Source organism: Mauremys reevesii, linkage group 2, assembly GCF_016161935.1.
Source record: "Mauremys reevesii isolate NIE-2019 linkage group 2, ASM1616193v1, whole genome shotgun sequence".
In the NCBI taxonomy this organism is placed as follows: Eukaryota; Metazoa; Chordata; order Testudines; family Geoemydidae; genus Mauremys; species Mauremys reevesii.
Genome location: NC_052624.1, coordinates 9,583,466 through 9,603,036, shown reverse-complemented (window position 1 = coordinate 9,603,036; position 19,571 = coordinate 9,583,466). Strand labels below are relative to the sequence as shown.

The window sequence follows — 19,571 nt, the reverse complement described above, 5'->3', positions numbered from 1 at the left end:
CTGCTCTACAGCCTTAACTAAGAGGCAGTTGGCTTTTAGTTCATGCAGTAGAGGCTCATGCACTAAGCTCCAGAGGTCCCAGGTTCAATCCCGCCCGCTGACAACCAGGGTCTGTCGACATTACACATCCAGTCTCTTTGGCAAGGATCTTTCTGAGAACAACCAGCATGTGTTTCCTGGGCTTTGAATTACCTGTCTGCAACATACATTCTCTGTGGCTGTTCTAACCTAAATTGCCTAAAGGGTAGCTTGAAATACATGTGTGCACATACACATGTCAATGAAGAGGGAGGAGTTCCAGTTTCCTGGTCCCTTAAAGATCCCACTTTCTGTCTTCAGAACAGCTTAGAACATTTCACATGAAGCCTGATGCTAAGTGGTTCTACAAATTCCAGTTTTAAATATAGGATAGTTGCGGCCTTTTTCCGTATCTTTGGCACCGCTTTGAAAGAAGAGACTGGAGGATTATTTAGGCTCTGACTTGCCTCTCTAAAGAGTTTTGCTGCTTTATAAAAAAAACAAGAGGAATCTTCAGTTAATAATGGAATCACGTAGCTATGTAGATTAAGCGAGTTTTGTTCAGCTAGAAAGAAAGCGATTCATTTCTTTCTGATCTCAGAATAAGAATGTATCAACTGTACCTTATCTCTTGCCTACAGCTTTGTATGTCTTGGCCTGTCTTTTGGCGTTAATCACATCTTTTGAATCAATTCTTTTCAAATAATTTGAAGCTATTTCAAATGAGCTTCATTTATGGATTGTGCCAGGCATATGTCTGAATTTGGAAATGTTGTTTTTAAAGGTACGAACAGCCACAGGTCATTTTGCAGGTCATTTAAGCTGAAAATGTATAGGAAGGTCCTTGGCTTTCATCATAGGCTTGCTCCGTCAAGAGATGTTCATGATGTTGAGAGCCAGCAATGTTAAAATATTGTCCATAACCACACTATTGAGAAACAGTATAATGTAGTTGCTGGAGCACCGGGTTTGGGATATTGGGCACCGGTCTCATTCCTGCTACCGACGTCTTGGATGGCCTTGGGGAAATGGCAACATTTTCAAGTGTCCACATATGTTGGGAGGCTACAGTTTTGGGTGCCGGACCTCAGACGCTTCCGATCTGATTTTCAGAAAGTATAGAGCACCTGCAACTCCTGTCGAAATTAATGGAAGCTGCAGGGGCTGAATACTTCTGATAATCAGGCCCAAGATGTCTCAAACTGGGCAACCAAAAGAAGAGGGTCCTTCTGGCAAAGCTGTCTTCAGCCTTTTAGGTCTCAGTTTCCTTCTCTATAAAATGGGAATAATAATAATATTCATTTACCTACTTTTTAGGAGGGTTGCAGGCTTTAATTAGTTAATGTCTGTAAAGTGCTTTATGTATGCAAATCACTAGCCAGCTGCTAAGTAGTAGTTGTAATAATGTTGAGCCTGATTCCATTCACTTCACTGTGTTTTGAAAGATTCCCATGGGTTTTTGATCAGCCCTTAGTTAGTCCTTAGCACGAACGATCACTCCAGGCACTGCAGGGGGGCTGGCAAGGCAGCCGCTCAGAATCGAGATGGGCCTGAATCCATGCGTCTGAACTGAGGAAATTCATGTTCACCAGCTCAGCGTTTGTTTAACAGGCTATTCTGGTTAGACTCAAAGGGCAAAGCAAAATTATGTGAGATACACATCCTCATTGGTGCTCCTGACAGCTGCTTAGCTGCCCCCTAACTACTAAGGAAGAGTTAGACAACGGGAAGGGGAGGTCATGTGCTCTAAGCCAGTGGTTCTCAAACTAGGGCTGCTGCTTGTTCAGGGAAAGCCCCTGGTGGGCTGGGCCAGTTTGTTTATCTGCCACGTCCACAGGTTCAGCCGATCGCGGCTCCCACTGGCCGTGGTTCACCACTCTAGGCCAATAGGGGCTGCAGGAAGCGACGTGGGCCAAGGGACTTACTGGCCGCCCTTCCTGCAGGACTCCTCACGTCTCTTCTTCCTGGATGTGCTGCTGATCCTCTGTGTGACCTAGGGCAAGTCACTTCTCTACTCTACACCTGTTTCCCCCATCTGTAAAATAGGGATAATGGCACTTTTGTCATGTGCTTTGAGATCCATGGATGGAAAACGCTAAATAGGAGCTAAGGGTGTTTATGTGCCAATATTCCTATTACACCATGAAGAGCAGTAGGTTTCTTGTGCTTGATAGCAACTTTTCAGGAATTTGTCTCCTTTCTTTTTCATTTCATTTTTTGTCCTTATAGCAGCCCCTGGGGACAGCACTTCCCAGCTCTAGCACATCCTGGAGAAATCTCTCTTTTGCCTTCACCTTGCTGCTCAGGAGGGTTTGCGTGTGTGCAGCTGATGCATGAGGCACCACAATCACGCCACGTCCCCTTCTTATGGTTCTCTGGCCACTTTGCCGAACGCTCTGTGCTAGTTTCCTTGACCTCCCAACTGAATGGGGGATGATCTAGGTGAAACGAAGTTGCATTCCTCAAAGCTGCGGGTCAGTTTGGGCAAGCTGCCTCTGCTCAAGCAGCACGTAGATTATCAGGCAAAGTGTCTGTTTTCTGTGTCAAAGGAGAGGAGATCAGTTCTGTGCAATGGGTTATAGTTTAGAAGGGCCTAAAATGCCGTGGTTGGAGCAGTCGCCTAGGAATGGGGACGCCTGGGTTCATTCCTGGCTCTTGCTGTGTTACTTTGAGCAAGTCTCGGATGGCCAGACTCCACTACTCTTACTCTGAGAGTGGTAGTATTGACAAAGTACTTGCAGAGTAATGTACTTACTCCACGTGAGTAAAGGTAATAGCAGAATAAAGCCCTTGCTCTTTCTGCTAAAATGTTGTTCTCCCAAAGTATTGTAAATCTAGAGTATCTTTGTCGATTTCAAGGAGGCCACTCAGGGTGTTAGATCCATCCAGAATCTGGTCTGCTGGGTCTCAGCTTATCCCTGTATTACTGGTGTGTAATTATAACCCCTTCTCATGGTTGTTGTGAGGCATAATTAGCTTGCGTGTGCAAAGTGCTTTGAACTCCTTGGATGAAGGGTGCTTCAGAAGAGCCAAATGTTAGGATCCATCTTGATCATTCTATTTGTACCTATTTTTATCAAGACACCAAAAACTTTTGGGGACATTAGAGTGGACTGGGTTATTGTTGGTATTAATCCTTGACAAAGGTCTAAATCCTGGTGGGAGACCATCCACCGGGACCCCTTCTTGATAATCTTGCTTGTGCTCCGAATAATTCAGAAGTTCATAGAGTAAAACTGAGCTTCTGAGTACATTCATGAACAAGGAATGATAAAGCAGTGTGGACAGAGAGGGAAATCTAGGGCTGGATCATCACTGCTGTAAACCAGCATAGCTCCACTGGACTATGCCGTTGTATAGCAGTGGAGAATCTGGCCAACGGTTTCTAAGAGTATGATCCAAAACTCACCGATGTCGTGGGCTTTGGATCATCTCCTATTTTGGGCTATTTCGGCTCCCAGCAGGTGTTCACGTTGTTCCATTGGTTACAGCTGTTAACTAGATTGGTAGCTGAAGAACTCAATACGAGAACGTGCCCGTTCAAATGGTGGGTTCCTCTGCCCCCGAATGTGAAAGAGTCCAAAGAGACTCCCCCTGCCACAGACAGAAATGCCGATGAAAAACGTGACATCTGAACTATTCTGACAATGCTGCCGCTCTTGTTTTATTGCCTTTTAATACCGTCTTCTGAGTCCGTTGTCATGGTCTAGATGAGGATCACCCAAAAGATGCTTACCAAGAAAACAAGCAAATCTGCGTTTGTGGACTGTGGCTGTGGCAATAGGCAGCCGAAAGGGAATGCAGGCTGATATTTTTAGTCTTTTCAGATTTGCTCCTCTTTTTCTTCCCCTCTTTAGCTGACCCCTGGCCCCATCACTGCATGTCTCACTAGTTTCTCAGACCATGACGATCCTGTGGGTGCATTTAATTGCAAGCACATGTACTTGTGGGTTTTTCTTGCCGCAAGCAGCAGCCTGCACAGTAATCTTCTGACAGCTGATGGGACCCAAAGGGAAGGAATACCCTCATTACACAGAGCTACCCTCATTACACAATAATCATGGGATTATTTCACATTGACTAGTGGAGCGAGAGCTGAATTCTGAGCTACAGGAATTCATGTCTTAGAAAGATCCGCGCTGTTTTCCTGCCCAAGGTTTTGCAGTGGCTGCAGGAGAAGCAGTCAGCAATGAATCCATCCCAGGTTTTATATCAAACCACACACAGGTACTGGGACAGGACACCGAGGGAGATTAAGGCTCTGTCTACACTGGAGTTGGAAGGTACAGTTTCCAGCATGGTCAGAGACACCCACGCTAGCTCTGATTGAGCTCGTGCGCTAAAAAGAGCAGGGAGCTGCTGCAGTGCAAGTGGCCAGATGGGCTAGCTGCCCGGATACCTACCCAAGGTTTCAGATGAGATTGTACTCGGGGTGGCTTGCCCCTCCCACCCCTCATGCTGCCGCAGCTACACTCCTATTTTTAGGGTGATCGCTCAGTCAAATTAGACCTTCCAGCTCCAGGGTCAACACACCTGGAATGAGTTTCCGGTAGATGACCATCCACGCTGGATTTATCCAAGAAACTGGATTATGCTTTAACAGTAAATCTAAGCCCTGGTCTACACTACAGATTTATGCTGGTATAACTGCATCCTGCGGGGCAATCCACACCCCTGAGCGACGCCATTATAGTGACTGAACTCCCAGCGAAGACAGCGCGATTCCTGTCAGGTGGGCTTGTCCCGTCGTCGTAGCTACCGTCTCTCGGCTAGGTGGAGTGCCTACGCCAATGGGAGACATTCTCCCATCGGCATAGGGAGCATCTTCTGTAAACTCTTTGTGTAAACTAACTGGAGTGGGCTGACAATTTTGTGATGGAGAATGCCGATTACCCAGCTCCCCAGTTAGCCAGCTCCCCTCCTGGTGAGGTCCCTGGCTCCTCAGGCTCTCTGTTTTTGCGAAAGGTGCCAGAGTGACAACTCGGAAGTCCACTGTTTATCCACAGAGTAGTATCACTTCTGGAAGCAATCAGTGTCCCACCCCACCATCTCGCTGATCTGTTTCAAACTTCTTCTGGAGGGACTGTAGCTAGGGGAGAAGATTGTTCAGCCTCCAGCTCCACTGAAAGCTTGGCCTGCCTGCCAAGGCTGTCAGTTGTAGTAGTGGTGGCATTTGAGCTGGGAGCGCCAGTCAATTGGGAAATGGTTAGAGATAACCCAGTTCATTTTGCCACCGAGCATCCCTGGCTTGGCAGCAACTTTCACTCATGGCTGACTTAACCTGGAGTTCAGCTGATGTTAGAGATGAAAGACTAAACATCCATTTACTCATCCCCTGAGCCATCTGGTCCTTGATGTAGTCTTTTGTTTTACTAACAGCCAAACCTGACTCACAAAGTCACTAGTATTACTGATAGAGGAGACTGAGTGAAAGACAGAGGAAAGGCCTGAAGACAATGAGAATCTTTATGTTGACCTCAGGGAATGTTAGATTGGGTCCTAAAATCCAGATTTGTAAAGGTATTGAGGTATTTGCAGTGCCTACATCTCACTTTTAAAAGGGAGTTAAACACTCAAGGGCTTAAATTAGTGGGATTTTATCTCTTAAGTGCCTAAATCCCATTTGGAAATGAGACTCAGGGTCCTAAATCAGTTGGGTGTTGCCATACTGAGGTCAGCAATGTCTAAATATCTTTCAAAATCTGGGCCTAAATGACTCGTTTAAGATCACGCAGGAACTCAGTGGCAGAGCTGGAAAAAGCACCTGATTCTCACACCTGTGCATTAGCCACTAGTCATGCTTCCTCTGCGTAGTGTTTTGAAGATACAGCTGGCCACTCGGAAAAGGATTAAGGAAGAGAGCATGTTTTAAACCTCCCTTTTTACATATTTACCTAATTCTGTCAATAGTCTGCTCTTCAGAACCCTACGTATATATTGACCTAATTTTCTCAAGTGGAAATGAAGTATTCATTCAAAGGGAAATATCATGGCACGCTAGGTAAATACGCAAGCCACAGATTTAGGTATGTAGATCAGCTTTCAATAAAGGAAAAGGAAAAACATGACAATTAAATACTGTGATCTCTAGATTGCAGGCAGCATAGGTTACTGTTGTTAAAATATCATTTCTGTAGCATCGTAAATGTACACAGTATTTTAATATCTCGCCTCAAGGGCCATTCCCTGCCCCCAAAGAAATTGCAATGAGATTATGGGTATACCTGCACCTTAGCTGCTATTGTGGCATAGCTTGGGGACTGCAGCTGTGCCACTGTAGCCCAGTAGCGCAAAGGCTTCCTATGTCAATGGAAGGAGTTTTTCCAACAATATAGTTAATCCACCTCTCCGAGAAGTTGTTGCTAGGTTGACAGAAGACTTCTTGCACTGACTTAGACGCATCTACACCAGGGGTTAGTTTGACCTAACTATGGCGCTCGGGTGGTAACATTTTTTACATCCCCCAGTGGCACAGGCGCCGACTCCATGGGTGCTCCGGGGCTGGAGCACCCATGGGGAAAAATTAGTGGGTGCTCTGCGCCCACAGGCAGCCAAGCTCCCCGTCCCACCTCTGCCTTCTCCCCTGAGCATGCTGCGTCCCCGCTCCTCCACCTACCTCCCAGTGCTTCCCGCCCGGCTGCCACCAAACAGCTGCTTGGCCGCTCCAGGAAGGGGGGGAGAGGAGTGGGAATGTGGCACACTCAGGGGAGGAGGCAGGGAAGAGGCAAGGCGGGGATTTGGGGAAGGAGTTGGGATAGGGGCAGGGAGGGGGCGGAGTTGGGGCAGGGACTTTCGGGAAGGGGTTGGAATGGGGGTGGGGCAGGGCAGGGGCGGGACCTCATGGAAGGGGTGGAGTCGGGGTGGGACCGGGGACAGAGGGGGCTCGAGCACCCACCGGTGGGAGCAGAAGTCGGCACTTATGCCCATGGTGCAGCTAGAGCCATCTAATTTTTAAGTGTAGACAAAGGGCAAGTCTACATTACAAAATAAAGTCAACCTAAGTTTCATTGATGTACTGTCATTGCAGCAATTGAAACAGATTTACACATCCACACTATGCTCCTAGTGTCAACCGTGTGCATCCTCACCAGTATCCTTGCACCGATTTAACTAATGGCTCATCAGCCTTGTTGACACCTGACTGAGGCATAAGAACATAAGAATGGCCATACTGGGTCAGACCAAAGGTCCATCCATCCCAGTATCCTGTCTACCAATGCCAGGTGCCCCAGAGGGAGTGAACCTAACAAGTAATGATCAAGTGATCTCTCTCCTGCCATCCATCTCCACCCTCTGACAAACAGAGGCTAGGGACACCATTCATTTTAGTTGCCCTTCTCTGCCCTTTTCTAATGCCAGTCTATCTTTTTTGAGATGAGGAGACCACATCTGTACGCAGTATTCAAGATATGGGTGTACCGTGGATTTATAATAAGGGCAATAAGATATTCTCCATCTTATTCTCTATCCTTTTTTTAATGATTCCCAACATCCTGTTTGCTTTTTTGACTGCCAGTGTGGGGCATTGTGGGACAGTTTCTGAAAGGCAGCAACCGTTGATGTAAGCAACGCAGGGTCTACACTGACACTGCGTCAACATAGCTACATCGACATAAGCGCAACCTCTCACGGAGGTGGAGTTATTAAGCCAGAATAGTGGGCGAGTTACATAGGTGGGAGCTACTTTTTAGTGTAGACACTTACAGAGATAGGTTGATATAAGCTGCCTTATGTCAACCTAACTCTACAGTGTAGACCAGGCCCAAGCCCAACACAAGGGAGGACATTAGAGAAGAGTTTAGGTGAGAGAGGAGGAGAGGATTAATGATGATGAGAAAAAGGGAGTTAACCTGAGAAGTGACGTGATAATTTACCCCAAAGAACAGCACTTACAATACCATACACAGAAAGCAGTTGTTAGCTCAAAGAATTCACTAGCTCTCCCAGTTTATAAACTGCGCTGGAAAACGGTGATGTGGGAAACTAACTGGCAAACTTTGCCGGTGGAGCCAGTAAACAGCATAAGATGACAACAGAAACAATCTGCAGGTCAAATTTTTCTGCAAATAAAAATATTTACTTTTTAAAAATACTTTTATTGTTTCGTTAAGATTGTGAGATCAGCTACTAAACGACTCTTCCCGCCTTCAAGTCTCACCTTTTGCCTACAAAACACTGGACAATAGTTAGGCAGCGGGCGGGTGATGACTGCTGCTCATCACACTGCTAGGCTCATCCTCTCCTTGTCACATTGGCTGTTCCCAGCTTGTGTGTTGTATTCAGTTGTTTTCTCTTGATTTTTCTCTGTCTGTTGTTATGTGTTTGTACAGCACCTTGCACAATGAGATCCTGATCCCCCAGTGAGGCTTGGAGGTGCTACAGCAATAGAAATAATAAACAAAGTTAGGAATTTCACCTAAATCAATAAGGTGCTGGTAATGTTAACACAACTGTGTGTGTGTGTGTGTGTGTGTGAGAGAGAGAGAGTATTCATCCAACTCTTTATTCCTTTGCATGAAGGTTTACATTTAACAATATACTTAGCTATTACTGTATATTATAAAATATACAGGACAAAGGGTCTCTGATTCTTTACCTGGTCCATTTTCCCTACTATAATATAAATCCTAGTACGCAGTCTGGCCAAGTAAAAACTGCTGGAACAATCTTAACATTAGGAATTTCCTGTGTGTGTGTGTGTGCAACTAAAAAAAAAATACACACACACACAGTATGTGTGTGTGTGTATACACATATATATACACACACTGTATATACTGTGTATATATTTTTTTAGTTGCTTGAGCTCACAACTGTAATTCTGGGGAGCAGGGGCAGCGAATTGTCCTTCACTAAGCTCGCTCTGTAAATATGGGGGAAGCGTCATGGGAGGGACAGGCTCAGTGTGAATTTCTAGCCTCCCATCTGAAACTCCTTGGTACCATTGTTTGTGTCAAGCCAGTCTACACTGCAATAAAAGACTCGCTGCTGGTAAGGGTCAGCTGACTCAGCCCTGCTAGCCCAAGCCTCAGTAGCCTAAAAACTGCTGTGTAGACATTCAGGCTCGGGGCTCTGGGACCCTCCCCCATTGCAGGGTCCCAGAGCTTGGGCTCCAGCCCAAGCCTGAACGTCTACACAGCAATTTTACAGCCCCACAGCCCGAGACCCGCGAGCCCTAGTCAGTTGACCCCGACCAGCCATGGGTGTTTAGCTGCCGTACAGACGTACCCGGAGTGAACAAGAAAACATAAGTGCTGGTAGTGGAACATAATCCGATAGCTAGGGCTGTTTAAGGCAGACAGGAGCAAAGCTGCCTGAGTTTAAGTCATATTCCTTTGGCCGCCATTAGGTTACTCAGCTATTTCTTCTAAACAGTCATAAAAAGACGCTTGGTTCAATCTGTTTTATCTTTTTTACTAGGCCCAGGGGAGCGTCTTTAGCTATAAATGTGCCATGGAGAGTGGATGGGCCGATAATTTACTGACAGTCAATCTCTCTCTCTCTCTGCCCTTTCCGTAGGTGTCAAGCACAACTCCTGAGTGCACCATCATGCTGGCGATCGAACACGAGCATGAGAAATGCCTGACGGACCCCGGCCTGGACAATCAGACAGTAGGTAAGGGATGGATCTTTGCAGACTCCACATGCTCACTAAGTCCTTCCTACTACATATCCTGCTCCTCTCTGGGAGTTGGAAGACCCAAAACTCTTGAGTTCAGCTCAACTCCACAACTTCCATGTTTATGCTGGGCTGAGTCTTGGCCATTTGCTGCATCCGTTAGCTTGCTCCCCCCGCCCCACCTCAGGGGGAAGGGGAGAGGCAGGGATATGAGTCCTCCCCTTTTTCGGTATCCATCCTGGAGGGAACAGCCCCTGTGCTCCCCAGGGTGCAGAGAATGCCAGAACCGCTATTCCAAGTGACCCCTGTGCAGCCGTCTCAGGTGACGCATTGGGGGGCATGCAGGGTCACATGGCCCCCTAGATTTCTCGGGCTGCTTCCCACCGGGACTCCCAGCAGCGAGGAGGCAGCGGCTCCCCTTGGCAGCAGGACTCATCATGTGTCTGTGAAGCACAAGGAGGGAGGGAGCGACAGGGCTGCTGGCTGAGCTCCTCCCCCTCATCTCATGACATGGGGCTGCTTCTCCTTCCCTGCTGCTAGAGTCCCGGGGCTTCCCGGGGCCGGCTTTGCAGACTGCCCACTGACATGCGTCGAGGACTGGAGGCAGAGGCTATGAGTGGAGCGGTCACATGCCCACCCAGAGCCGTTCAATTGTGCCCGCCCACCATCCGCAGTTACGTGTCACCTCTGGCAGCCGTGCAATTTCTCGTATGCCCTGCACACCTGACCTGAGCGTAGATCAGCCTGGCCCGCAGGCACCTACTTTCCCCGGCGTCAGTGGATGCTTGGAGACCCCCTGCCCCAACCCCGCCCCTGCCCTGCCCCCGTTCCAACCCCTTCCCCAAAGTCCCCACCCCAGCTCCGCCCTCTTCCTGCCCCATTGGACCCCTTCCCCAAATCCCCGCCCCAGCCCCGCCTCTTCCCTGAGTGCGCCGCGTTCCCCCTCCTCCCTCTCCCTCTGCTTGCTGCCCGAATCAGCTGTTTCGCGGTGGCAAGCGCTGGGAGCTAGGGGGCGAAGTGGGCATGCAGCGTGCTCGGGGGAGCAGGCGGAGGTGGAGGTGAGCTGGGGCGGGGCAGGGAGCTGCCGGTGGGTGCAGAGCCCTGGAGCAGCCACGGAGTCGGCGCCTATGGCCTGGCCTAGAAATTATGCACACAGTGAAATCCGTTGTGGTGTGGAGTTGGATTATATTGGCCTCACCCAGTACACTAGCAGCGTCCTTACAGCAGCAGGCGTCGGTCGAGTGTGTTTAACTTGCCCTCCTGGAGTGCCTCTCTCAAGTCACAGAACCTGTTCTCTTGACGAAAGGAGGCGTAAGGAGCAGTGATGTACATGCTCACAATGGCAATGAACAATCTGATCATTGTGGAGGGACGAGGAGTGGAAAGGAGTGTCCGGGGCATGGAATTCGCTTCCCGCCTCCTGTTGTGTGTCTGTCGGCGCCCGTGAACTCATCAGAGTGTCAGTAACGCGCCAGGCTCGCTGTGCTTTGCTGCTGGGGCTGCCGACCAAAACTCCGCTGTACCTACTGAAAACCCCTTTCTGTCTCGCTCTCTGGACATTGCCCTTAGTTAGGCTAAAGACAGAGTGTGGCATTCTGCACCTTGATTTCCTACTTATATAATCATGTACAAATGCCAAGGTCATCCCTGGCGTAGCTCCATTGAATTCGGGGAAGGATTTGGAGTCTGCTGACACCCGCTCAGGTTTTTGTAACCTACGCACCTCCTGGGTGTGGTGTTCTGTTCCCTCTAATGGCACCGAGACCACTGAGAGAGTAATGAGTCTGCTACAGCCTGAGCTAAGGGCCATGTGGCTTTTAACTCATGCAGTAGCGGCTCATGCATTAAGCTTCAGAGGTCCCAGGTTCAATCCCACCTGCCAACCGGGGTCTGTCGGTGTTACATTTTCATTAATATTACAATGCCACAACCTAGGTAAGGTCCATACTGAGCATGGTACATGGACCACATTGCACCCCATTAATGTCCATTGTTATTAGCAAGTGTCTAAATGAATTCTGGTATTTCATGGTGCCACGTTAAATTACTGGCTTGAAACAAATCTATATTTCTGCAGGGACTTCAGCTGATTTTGCTAAGTGGGACGGCTTCTGAAGTCGCAGTGCATGTGCAGTCTGGAGCGTCTTTGGCTAGGCAGCAGGCGGGTGTTTGCATGAGTTCAGTGTGCCGCGGCTGTGAGTGTGTGTGAATACACGTGCAATGTTGCCAGGCCTGATCGCTAGGAAAGCTGGCCCAGGAACTGATTTTCTGGTTTGCTGGCTGGTCTGAAAAATCCAAAAACATTTTGGGTCAGGTCGAACAAAACATTCCAGGTGTTTTTAGTAAAAGCAAAGGAAATGAAGGGCTAGATTCACAAAACTCTGCTAGAGGAGTGCCGCCTGCACCTTTGGCTCCATGATTATAGCCTGGGAGTAGAGAGATGTTGGTTCAAGTCTGTACTGTAGAGCAGGGATTTGAAGTTGGATCTCCTAGTGGCTCTCAACCTTTCCAGACTAGTGTACTCCTTGCAGGAGTCTGATTTGTCTTGCATGCCCCAGGTTTCACCTCACTTAAAAACTACTTGCTTGCAAAATCAGACATAAAAATAGAAGAGTCTCACAGCCACACTGTTACTGAAACATTGCTGACTTTCTCATTTTTACCATATAATTATAAAGTAAATCAAGTGGAATATAAATATTGTACTTACATTTCAGTGTATGGTATATAGAGCAGTATAAATAGGTCATTGTCTGTATGAAATTTTAGTTTGTACTGACTTCACTAGTGCTTTTTACGTAGCCTGTTGTAAAAGTAGGCAAATCTCTAGATGAGTTGATGTACCCCCCGGAAGACCTCTGAGTACCCCCAGGGGTACGCGTACCCCTGGTTGAGAACCACTGTTCTGTGTTGTAGGTAAATACCCTACACACCAGGCTATAGGCTACTCTGAAGTGGGGGCGAGGAAGTGCTCTCATTTTTTCCTGTTGAAGCTGTTCCACTTGGTCTGAAATACTTGTAGTCATTGAGCAAGCAAGAGAATGCCTCTATAGCCTGGGAGCGAGGGCACCTACCCACAATCCTAATCCCTGTCCCTGTGCCACTGAATATTTAAGCATGCAGCGAGTGCCTGTGTGCTTCCATGCAGCTTATGTATCCCTGTCAAGTGTCTAGCCTTGTGTGTGTGTGCGCGTCAGGGTTTAGGTGTGTGCGATCACAGGTGGCAAAAAAGCGACTCTCCTAGGTTGGTGCTAAGCTATTGCATCAGTTATGTAACTGAAAGCAGTCCTGGAAAAATTGTGTGTGTATGAGAGAGCGAGCTGGGGAGAGAGATCTGAAGCAGCAACCACTAAGTACAGCAGCACTCCCATGTATTAAAATGATTACCGTTTCCACTAGACAAAGCTGCCAGAAAAATCCTAGCACATAACATCTCTGTTAAACCCGTCACGAGATGGCTCCATAGCTAGCAGGATTCTGGCACATGGGAAAGGGAGAACAAAAAAGCGAATAAGGCCCCCTGCCACCTTTAATAGAATACATTGATTTATGAGTGGGTTTGTGTGTTATCTGTCTTCTGCACACTCTGCATCCTGTTGGCAGAAAGAAAATCCGCTGTGGTTAAACAACTAATTTATTATCCTTTCTAATTAAATGAGTGGAATTAAAAACACACATGATCAGTGGGAAACTGGAAATAACAGTGGATGGAGGAGCCATTATCAGCGTATTGATGAAAGGGGATTAATCTGTTTGACTTGTTAGATTAAGCCAGTGGCAAATGATTAATCAAGAACACCCTGTGGTGGCACTTTTATTGATCACTACCGCTTACCTCTAGATGTCCAAGTAGTTTTTCACTAAGAAACAATCAGGGCTGCATTAACACGCTGCTGGATGGTCAGGCATTATTCTGGGGGGCGGAGGGGGGTTGTTTTGGTAGAAGTCAAGCGATAGCTGGGTTTCTGTTCAAATTTCCCTGACCCTGTATTTTCAGAGCTCGTGGCAGGTGCCTAATTGTCAGGCCTGGCAGCAAAAGTCCTCTAGGTTTCCGGAGAACAGGTACAGAATGGGCCAGAGCAGAGCACCAACGTCCCTCATTCATGAGTGGAAAGACCACCCTAAAAACAGAAAGAACCAATCCGTTTCCATTAAGGGCATGGCTACACTGCAGTTGGAAGCTGTGACTGCAGCACGGGTAGACATACCTGAGAGATTTTTCCATGCACCTCCTAGGAAAACATTCCCCACTTTCTGAAGTGTCCCGTGTTACACTTGCAGGTCCACTAGGCACTGATCCAAGCTAGCTCAGGTGTGTCACACCTGCTGACTGCAGTGCAGACACATCCCAAGTCTCACGGCTGAGACAGCATGTAAAGGTACGCAGAGCTAACTGTGATTGTACCCTGAGGCTTATGTAAAAAGGACTTACATAGAAGTGCCAAGTGCACCATTACAGAAGTACTTATAGGTACAAGTATGCTATGGAAATAGTACATAAATATTTATTAGGGCTGTCGATTAATTGCAGTTAACTCACGCGATTAACTCAAAAAAAAAATCACGATTTAAAAAATGAATCACAATTAATCAGCCTTTTAATCACACTCTTAAACAATAGAATACCGATGTAATATGAATACCAATACATATGAATCTTTAGCGCATCTGACACATGAATACCTTGCAACGCCAGCTACAACAGTGCCAAGCAAACACCTGCTCCATAGATAGTCAGCTACCTAAATAATATAAGCACACAGTGGAAGAAAAGGAAAAGAGCAACAATTAATGAAAAAAAAATCTCTTAAAAATGTATATAAACTTATAAATTTCCTTTCCATTGTGTGTGGGGGGGGTGTATACAGACAGCATATCATTCCATAAAATGGGCATTTTTCTTCAATAACAGCATAATCTCGACCATATCATCCTGACGTTGGTTCCTTCTTGGCAGAAGGATTTGTCCAGTGCTATGGAATAGTCATTCCACAGGAGCAGAGCTTGACAGTGTGGTATTAAATTCGATCAAAAGCTTAGCAGCTGTTGGGTATCTGTGCAGTGGATACAGTTCATGCAATGGCTCACTGAGAAATTGTCTCCCAACAAGTCTTAAGTCTGAGTTTGATGCAGATGCCCCCTGATCCTCCAAGTCATAGGAACTAGTGGCGGCTTTGGATGTTGTTGCTTGATCTATAGCCATTGGCAGGGTGTGTTGGTGGGGTGGGGGTTGTGTCTAAAGCCAGTGGCACCTCCTAGTGGTGATACTCAGGATTATGTGGCCCAATAGTGAGAATCGGTGGCTGCTTTGCATAGCAGCTAGAGTCGTCTAGTAGTGTAAGTCAGTGGCTGAGATGGGATAACCTGGGCCCGCCTTATTCCACCAGGTTCCAACCCAAGACCTACCCAATAATGATCCAGCTACATGGCCTAGGAATGGGCGCCGTTATGCCTGTTCCCTGGGTCACTTCCTACCTCTGCTTCTGTTCCTCCGTCTGCGCCACACATCTGTCTTGGGGTCTGCCTCTCAGGGTTTCCCCAGATGCTGTGAGGAAGTTGTCACCTAAAAGCCTTCCTTTCATGTATCATCTTCAAATATGTTTTCCATGCTTCTCTAAACAAACAAATAAAACCTATTTTATTCAGAGCGACTATGTATATATTAATTTTAAATTATTCTGATCCAATACAGAAGACAAATGCTAAAGTTGTGTATAAAACGCACTGTAAATACTGCTTGTGGCTGTGTATTTTATGAATCGAATTAGAGTAAATATGGTATTTATGGCCTTTTCTGGCCTAGTGAACCACAATTTCAGGAAACGTATCAAACCACTACTTGAAGTAATAATAGAAAGAAAGAAATATGTCCAACTGAGCTAGCAAAAAATGGAATGAACCATACTGAATGAATAATACATAATTATTTACCTGAGCATGTTTGGCGATGTATTTGATGGCGCTTTATGCTGTCTGCGAATTGTCTTCCTTTTTGGTTTGAACAAACTGCTGCACCAAAGTAGCTCATCAATCTTCAACAACATCTGAGAAGCATCTTCTCACTACCATCGGCAACGCTGGATTTGAACTTATGATGAGGTGACGGCTCTGTGTTCCATTACTAGGGATGCTGGACCTGCATGTTCACTGAAAATGAATGGTACTGCAGAAATAGCACCTTCCCATGGATTTTGCTGCATTCCAGAAACTAAGCTTTCCTTGGTTTTTGTTAGATGATATTTCTATCCCTTTGGGTCCAGAAGAATGTCCACAATGTAATTTATTGTTTTGCTTCATAACTCCACTGAGTACAGATCACTGTGGAAGAGAGGACATCCCTCCACTCATGCTAGGAAACCACTTAATTTGTGCCAGGCACCTCTGGGCTTGGCAGTTCATCGTCCTGGCACCTCTGGGCTTGCCGCATCAGTTATGAAAATAAAAAAATTGCTTGATCCCCAGCACCTCTTTCACTACATATTAAGCACTGACCGCTGATGTACAAAACTGGCCAGGCGCAGCCCAGTGCAGATTGCAGAACACTAGTACAAGTGGCACAAGGGGGGATTTTTGAGGCAGCCCCGGGAAATGTGTAAAACCAAGTGTCACAAATACTCCAGCTCAGTTTTACAATCCCCAAGGAATCTGGATAGCTCAGATAAGGAAAAGAATCCAAACTAGCCAAACCTTTATCATGGCAGAAAACCCTTTTTGGCTAAAGACCTGTAATTTTTTATTTTTATTTTTTTTAAGGATTCTTTAAATTCAACTCACTGGACATTTGTATCTCATATGGGATGCCTTTATTTTTGCAGACACTTCTGGCCTGATTTTCAGAGGTGCTCGGTGTGCAGTGATGTTAAAACCATAAAGCTTGTCGTCCTCCAGGTCCCAGAGAGGACCAATCAGTGTAGCATGGGAGACTTCATAAAGTGGGGAAATGCCTTGGTAGCAGGCTGCATGCATAGTCTCTCCCTTGAACCTGATTCGCATTAACAGCAAGGTTACTGCACCTCATGAAAATGACTAGGGGGCTGGGGCACATGACTTACGAGGAGAGGCTGAGGGAACTGGGATTGTTTAGTCTGCAGAAGAGAAGAGTGAGGGGGGATTTGATAGCAGCCTTCAACTCCCTGAAGGGGTGTTCCAAAGAGGATGGATCTAGACTGTTCTCAGTAGTGGCAGATAACAGAACAAGGAGTAATGGTCTCAAGTTGCAGTGGGGGAGGTCTAAGTTGGATATTAGGAAACACTGTTTCATTAGGAGGATGGTGAAGCACTGGAATAGGTTACCTAGGGAAGTGATGGAATCTCCATCCTTAGAGGTTTTTAAGGCCTGGCTTGACAAAGCCGTGTCAGGGATGATTTAGTTTGTGTTGGTCCTAGTTTGAGCAGGGGATTGGACTAGATGACCTCCTGAGGTCTCTTCCAACCCTAATATTCTGTGATTCTAGCAGAGTAAAGGTGGGCACACAAGTATGACCCACGCTATGCCCCCATTACACTTCCAGAGCTGTATAAAGAGGCCTTAAGGCCCTATAGTGTCTGTACCTCTATTATTTTCTTCTGATGCAACACTGAGCACCTGGAGCCCATACCGGCTAGGTAAGAACCAATGGGTGCTCTGAACCAGTTCAAGTCACTGATGTTTTCTGTCTCTTTTTTTTCCATGTCATTTAAAAGGCTCTTTGTTGGATATCAGTACACTAGGAAATGGGTTTTGGCATGGCTCCTGCTGTCTCTTAGCCAAGGAGGAAGTGCTGTTGGGTTCCACTGAACATGGGTTCCACCCAGCTGTCTGGCAATAAAGCCTTCCTTCTTTGTAATCTTGGAGGTGGTTTTCCTCCCTCGAGCAGAATTTTGCTCCTTCAAAGTCACTGTTACATGGGAGGCCTGATTGTGATGCAACAGACAAGATCTATAGGCTATTGATAACCATCCAGCTGAGCTCTGGGTATTACTGCTGCACGCAGCGTGAGTCACCCGCCTGCTATTGCCTTAATGCGCCATCACAGACACATTTTAATCCTGCTAATTTATTTATAGGTCAGTCTCAGGCTGCAGAAAGTCGTCCGTGTGCCACTACGGCGCTCGGGTGTTCGGTTCTGATAGGAAACCAGGAAATGCAAATGCAGCAGTGCACTCGACCCACAGGGGGTGGCCTGCCAGTGCTTTGTGTGCTACATAAGAACGTATAAGAATGGCTATACTGGGTCAGACCCAAGGTCCATCTAGCGCAGTATCCTGTCTTCTGACAGTGGCCAGTGCCAGGTGCCCCAGAGGGACAGGTAACCATCAAGTGATCCATCACCTGTTGCCCATTCCCAGCTTCTGTGACACCTGTGCTTTCGGAGCTTCACTGCGCAAAAGCTAATCAAGGGGAAGTTGTCCTGCTGTCCTTTTCTCTAGGAAATGCTTCAGTTTGTTTTTTGTCAAGGCAAATAATAATACTCAGTGTTGTTGCTGTTGTTTCATACAAACCGAAATGTTCATCTACCCTGGGGGATGGAAAGTAGCTCCATATGTTAATATGTCCTACATCGACTCTTGTTATGAAGAGAGATTTCCTACTAAGTCTTTGACAGTATCCTTTTAAACTGTGCAGCTCAATTTCTTGAGGCATCACTTCAAAGTCACTTTTCATCATTTTAGAAATCCCTTTAGGAGTTTGAGAGTGAAAGCTGGCCCCATACTGATTTCTCCTCCCGCTCCCGCCACCCTTCAATTGTACGTATCATAGAGTCATAGGCCTGGTCTACACTAAGGGGGGGGGGTCGAACTAAGGTACGCAAGTTCAGCTACGCGAATAGTTCGAAGTACTCACCCGTCCAGACGCCGCGGGATCGAAGTCCGCGGCTCCCCCGTCGACTCCGCCACCGCCGTTCGCGGTGGTGGAGTTCCGGAGTCCTAGATTAGACACGATAGTTCGAACTCTGAGAAGTCGAACGCTACGCGTCGACCCGGCAGGTAAGTATAGACGTACCCATAGAAATGTAGGGCTGGGAGAGACCCTGAGAAGTCATCAAGTCCAGCCCCCTGAGCTGAGATAGCACCGAGTAAACCTGGACCATCCCTGACAGGTGTTTGTCCAGCCTGTTCTTAAAAACCTCCAATGACGGGGATTCCACACGCCCCCTTGCAAGCCTGTTCCCTTATAGTGAGAAAGTTTTTCCTAATATTTAACCTAAATCTCCTTTGCTGCAGACTAAAACCATTACTTCTTGTCCTACCATCAGTGGACATGAAAAACAATTGATCCCTGTCCTCCTATTAACAGCCCTTAACATATTTGAAGACTGTGTCTTCAGTCTCTTTTTCTCAAAACTAAACATGCCCAGTTGTTGTTGTTTTTTTAAACCTTTCCTCATCGGTCAGGTGTTCTAAACTTTTTTTCGTTGTTGTGACGCTCTCTGGACTCTTTCCAATTTGGCCCCAGCTTTTGTAAAGTGAGGCACCCAGAACTGGACACAGTTCTTCAGCTCAGACCTCAGCAATGCTGAGTAGAGTGGGACAGTTACCTCCCGTGTCTTACACATGACACTTCTGTTGATGCGTCCCAGAATGATATTCACATTTTTAGCAGTTGCACCACATTGGTGACTTGTATTCAATTTGTGATCCGCTATAACCCCCAGATCCATTTCAGCAGTACACCACCTGGCCAGTTATTCCCCACTTTGTGGTTTGTTTTTTTTTTGCATTTGATTTTTCCTTCCTAAGTGAAGTACTTAGCACTTAGCTTTATTGAATTTCATCTTGTTGATTTCAGCCCAATTCTCCAGTTTGTTGAGGTCATTTTGAATTCTAATCCTGTCCTCCAAAGTGCTTGCAACCCCTCCCAGCCTTGTGTCATCTGCAAAGGTTATAAGCATACTCTCCATCCACTCTATTATTCAAGTCATTAATGAAATTATTGAATAGTACCAGACCCAAG

The 19,571-nt window shown here is 46.7% G+C and overlaps 1 protein-coding gene across 5 annotated transcripts in view; it reads left to right on the top strand.

Annotated features, from left to right (window-relative positions):
* VIPR1 (vasoactive intestinal peptide receptor 1) overlaps positions 1–19,571 on the top strand; it is a 175,516-nt gene that overhangs the window by 55,996 nt on the left and 99,949 nt on the right. For all 5 annotated transcript variants that reach the window (XM_039526909.1, XM_039526908.1, XM_039526907.1 and 2 more), the window contains exon 2: positions 9,538–9,634. In XM_039526909.1, the coding sequence (XP_039382843.1) occupies positions 9,568–9,634 (67 nt within the window). In that variant the 5' untranslated portion in view covers positions 9,538–9,567. The remainder of the gene's footprint in view (positions 1–9,537; positions 9,635–19,571) is intronic.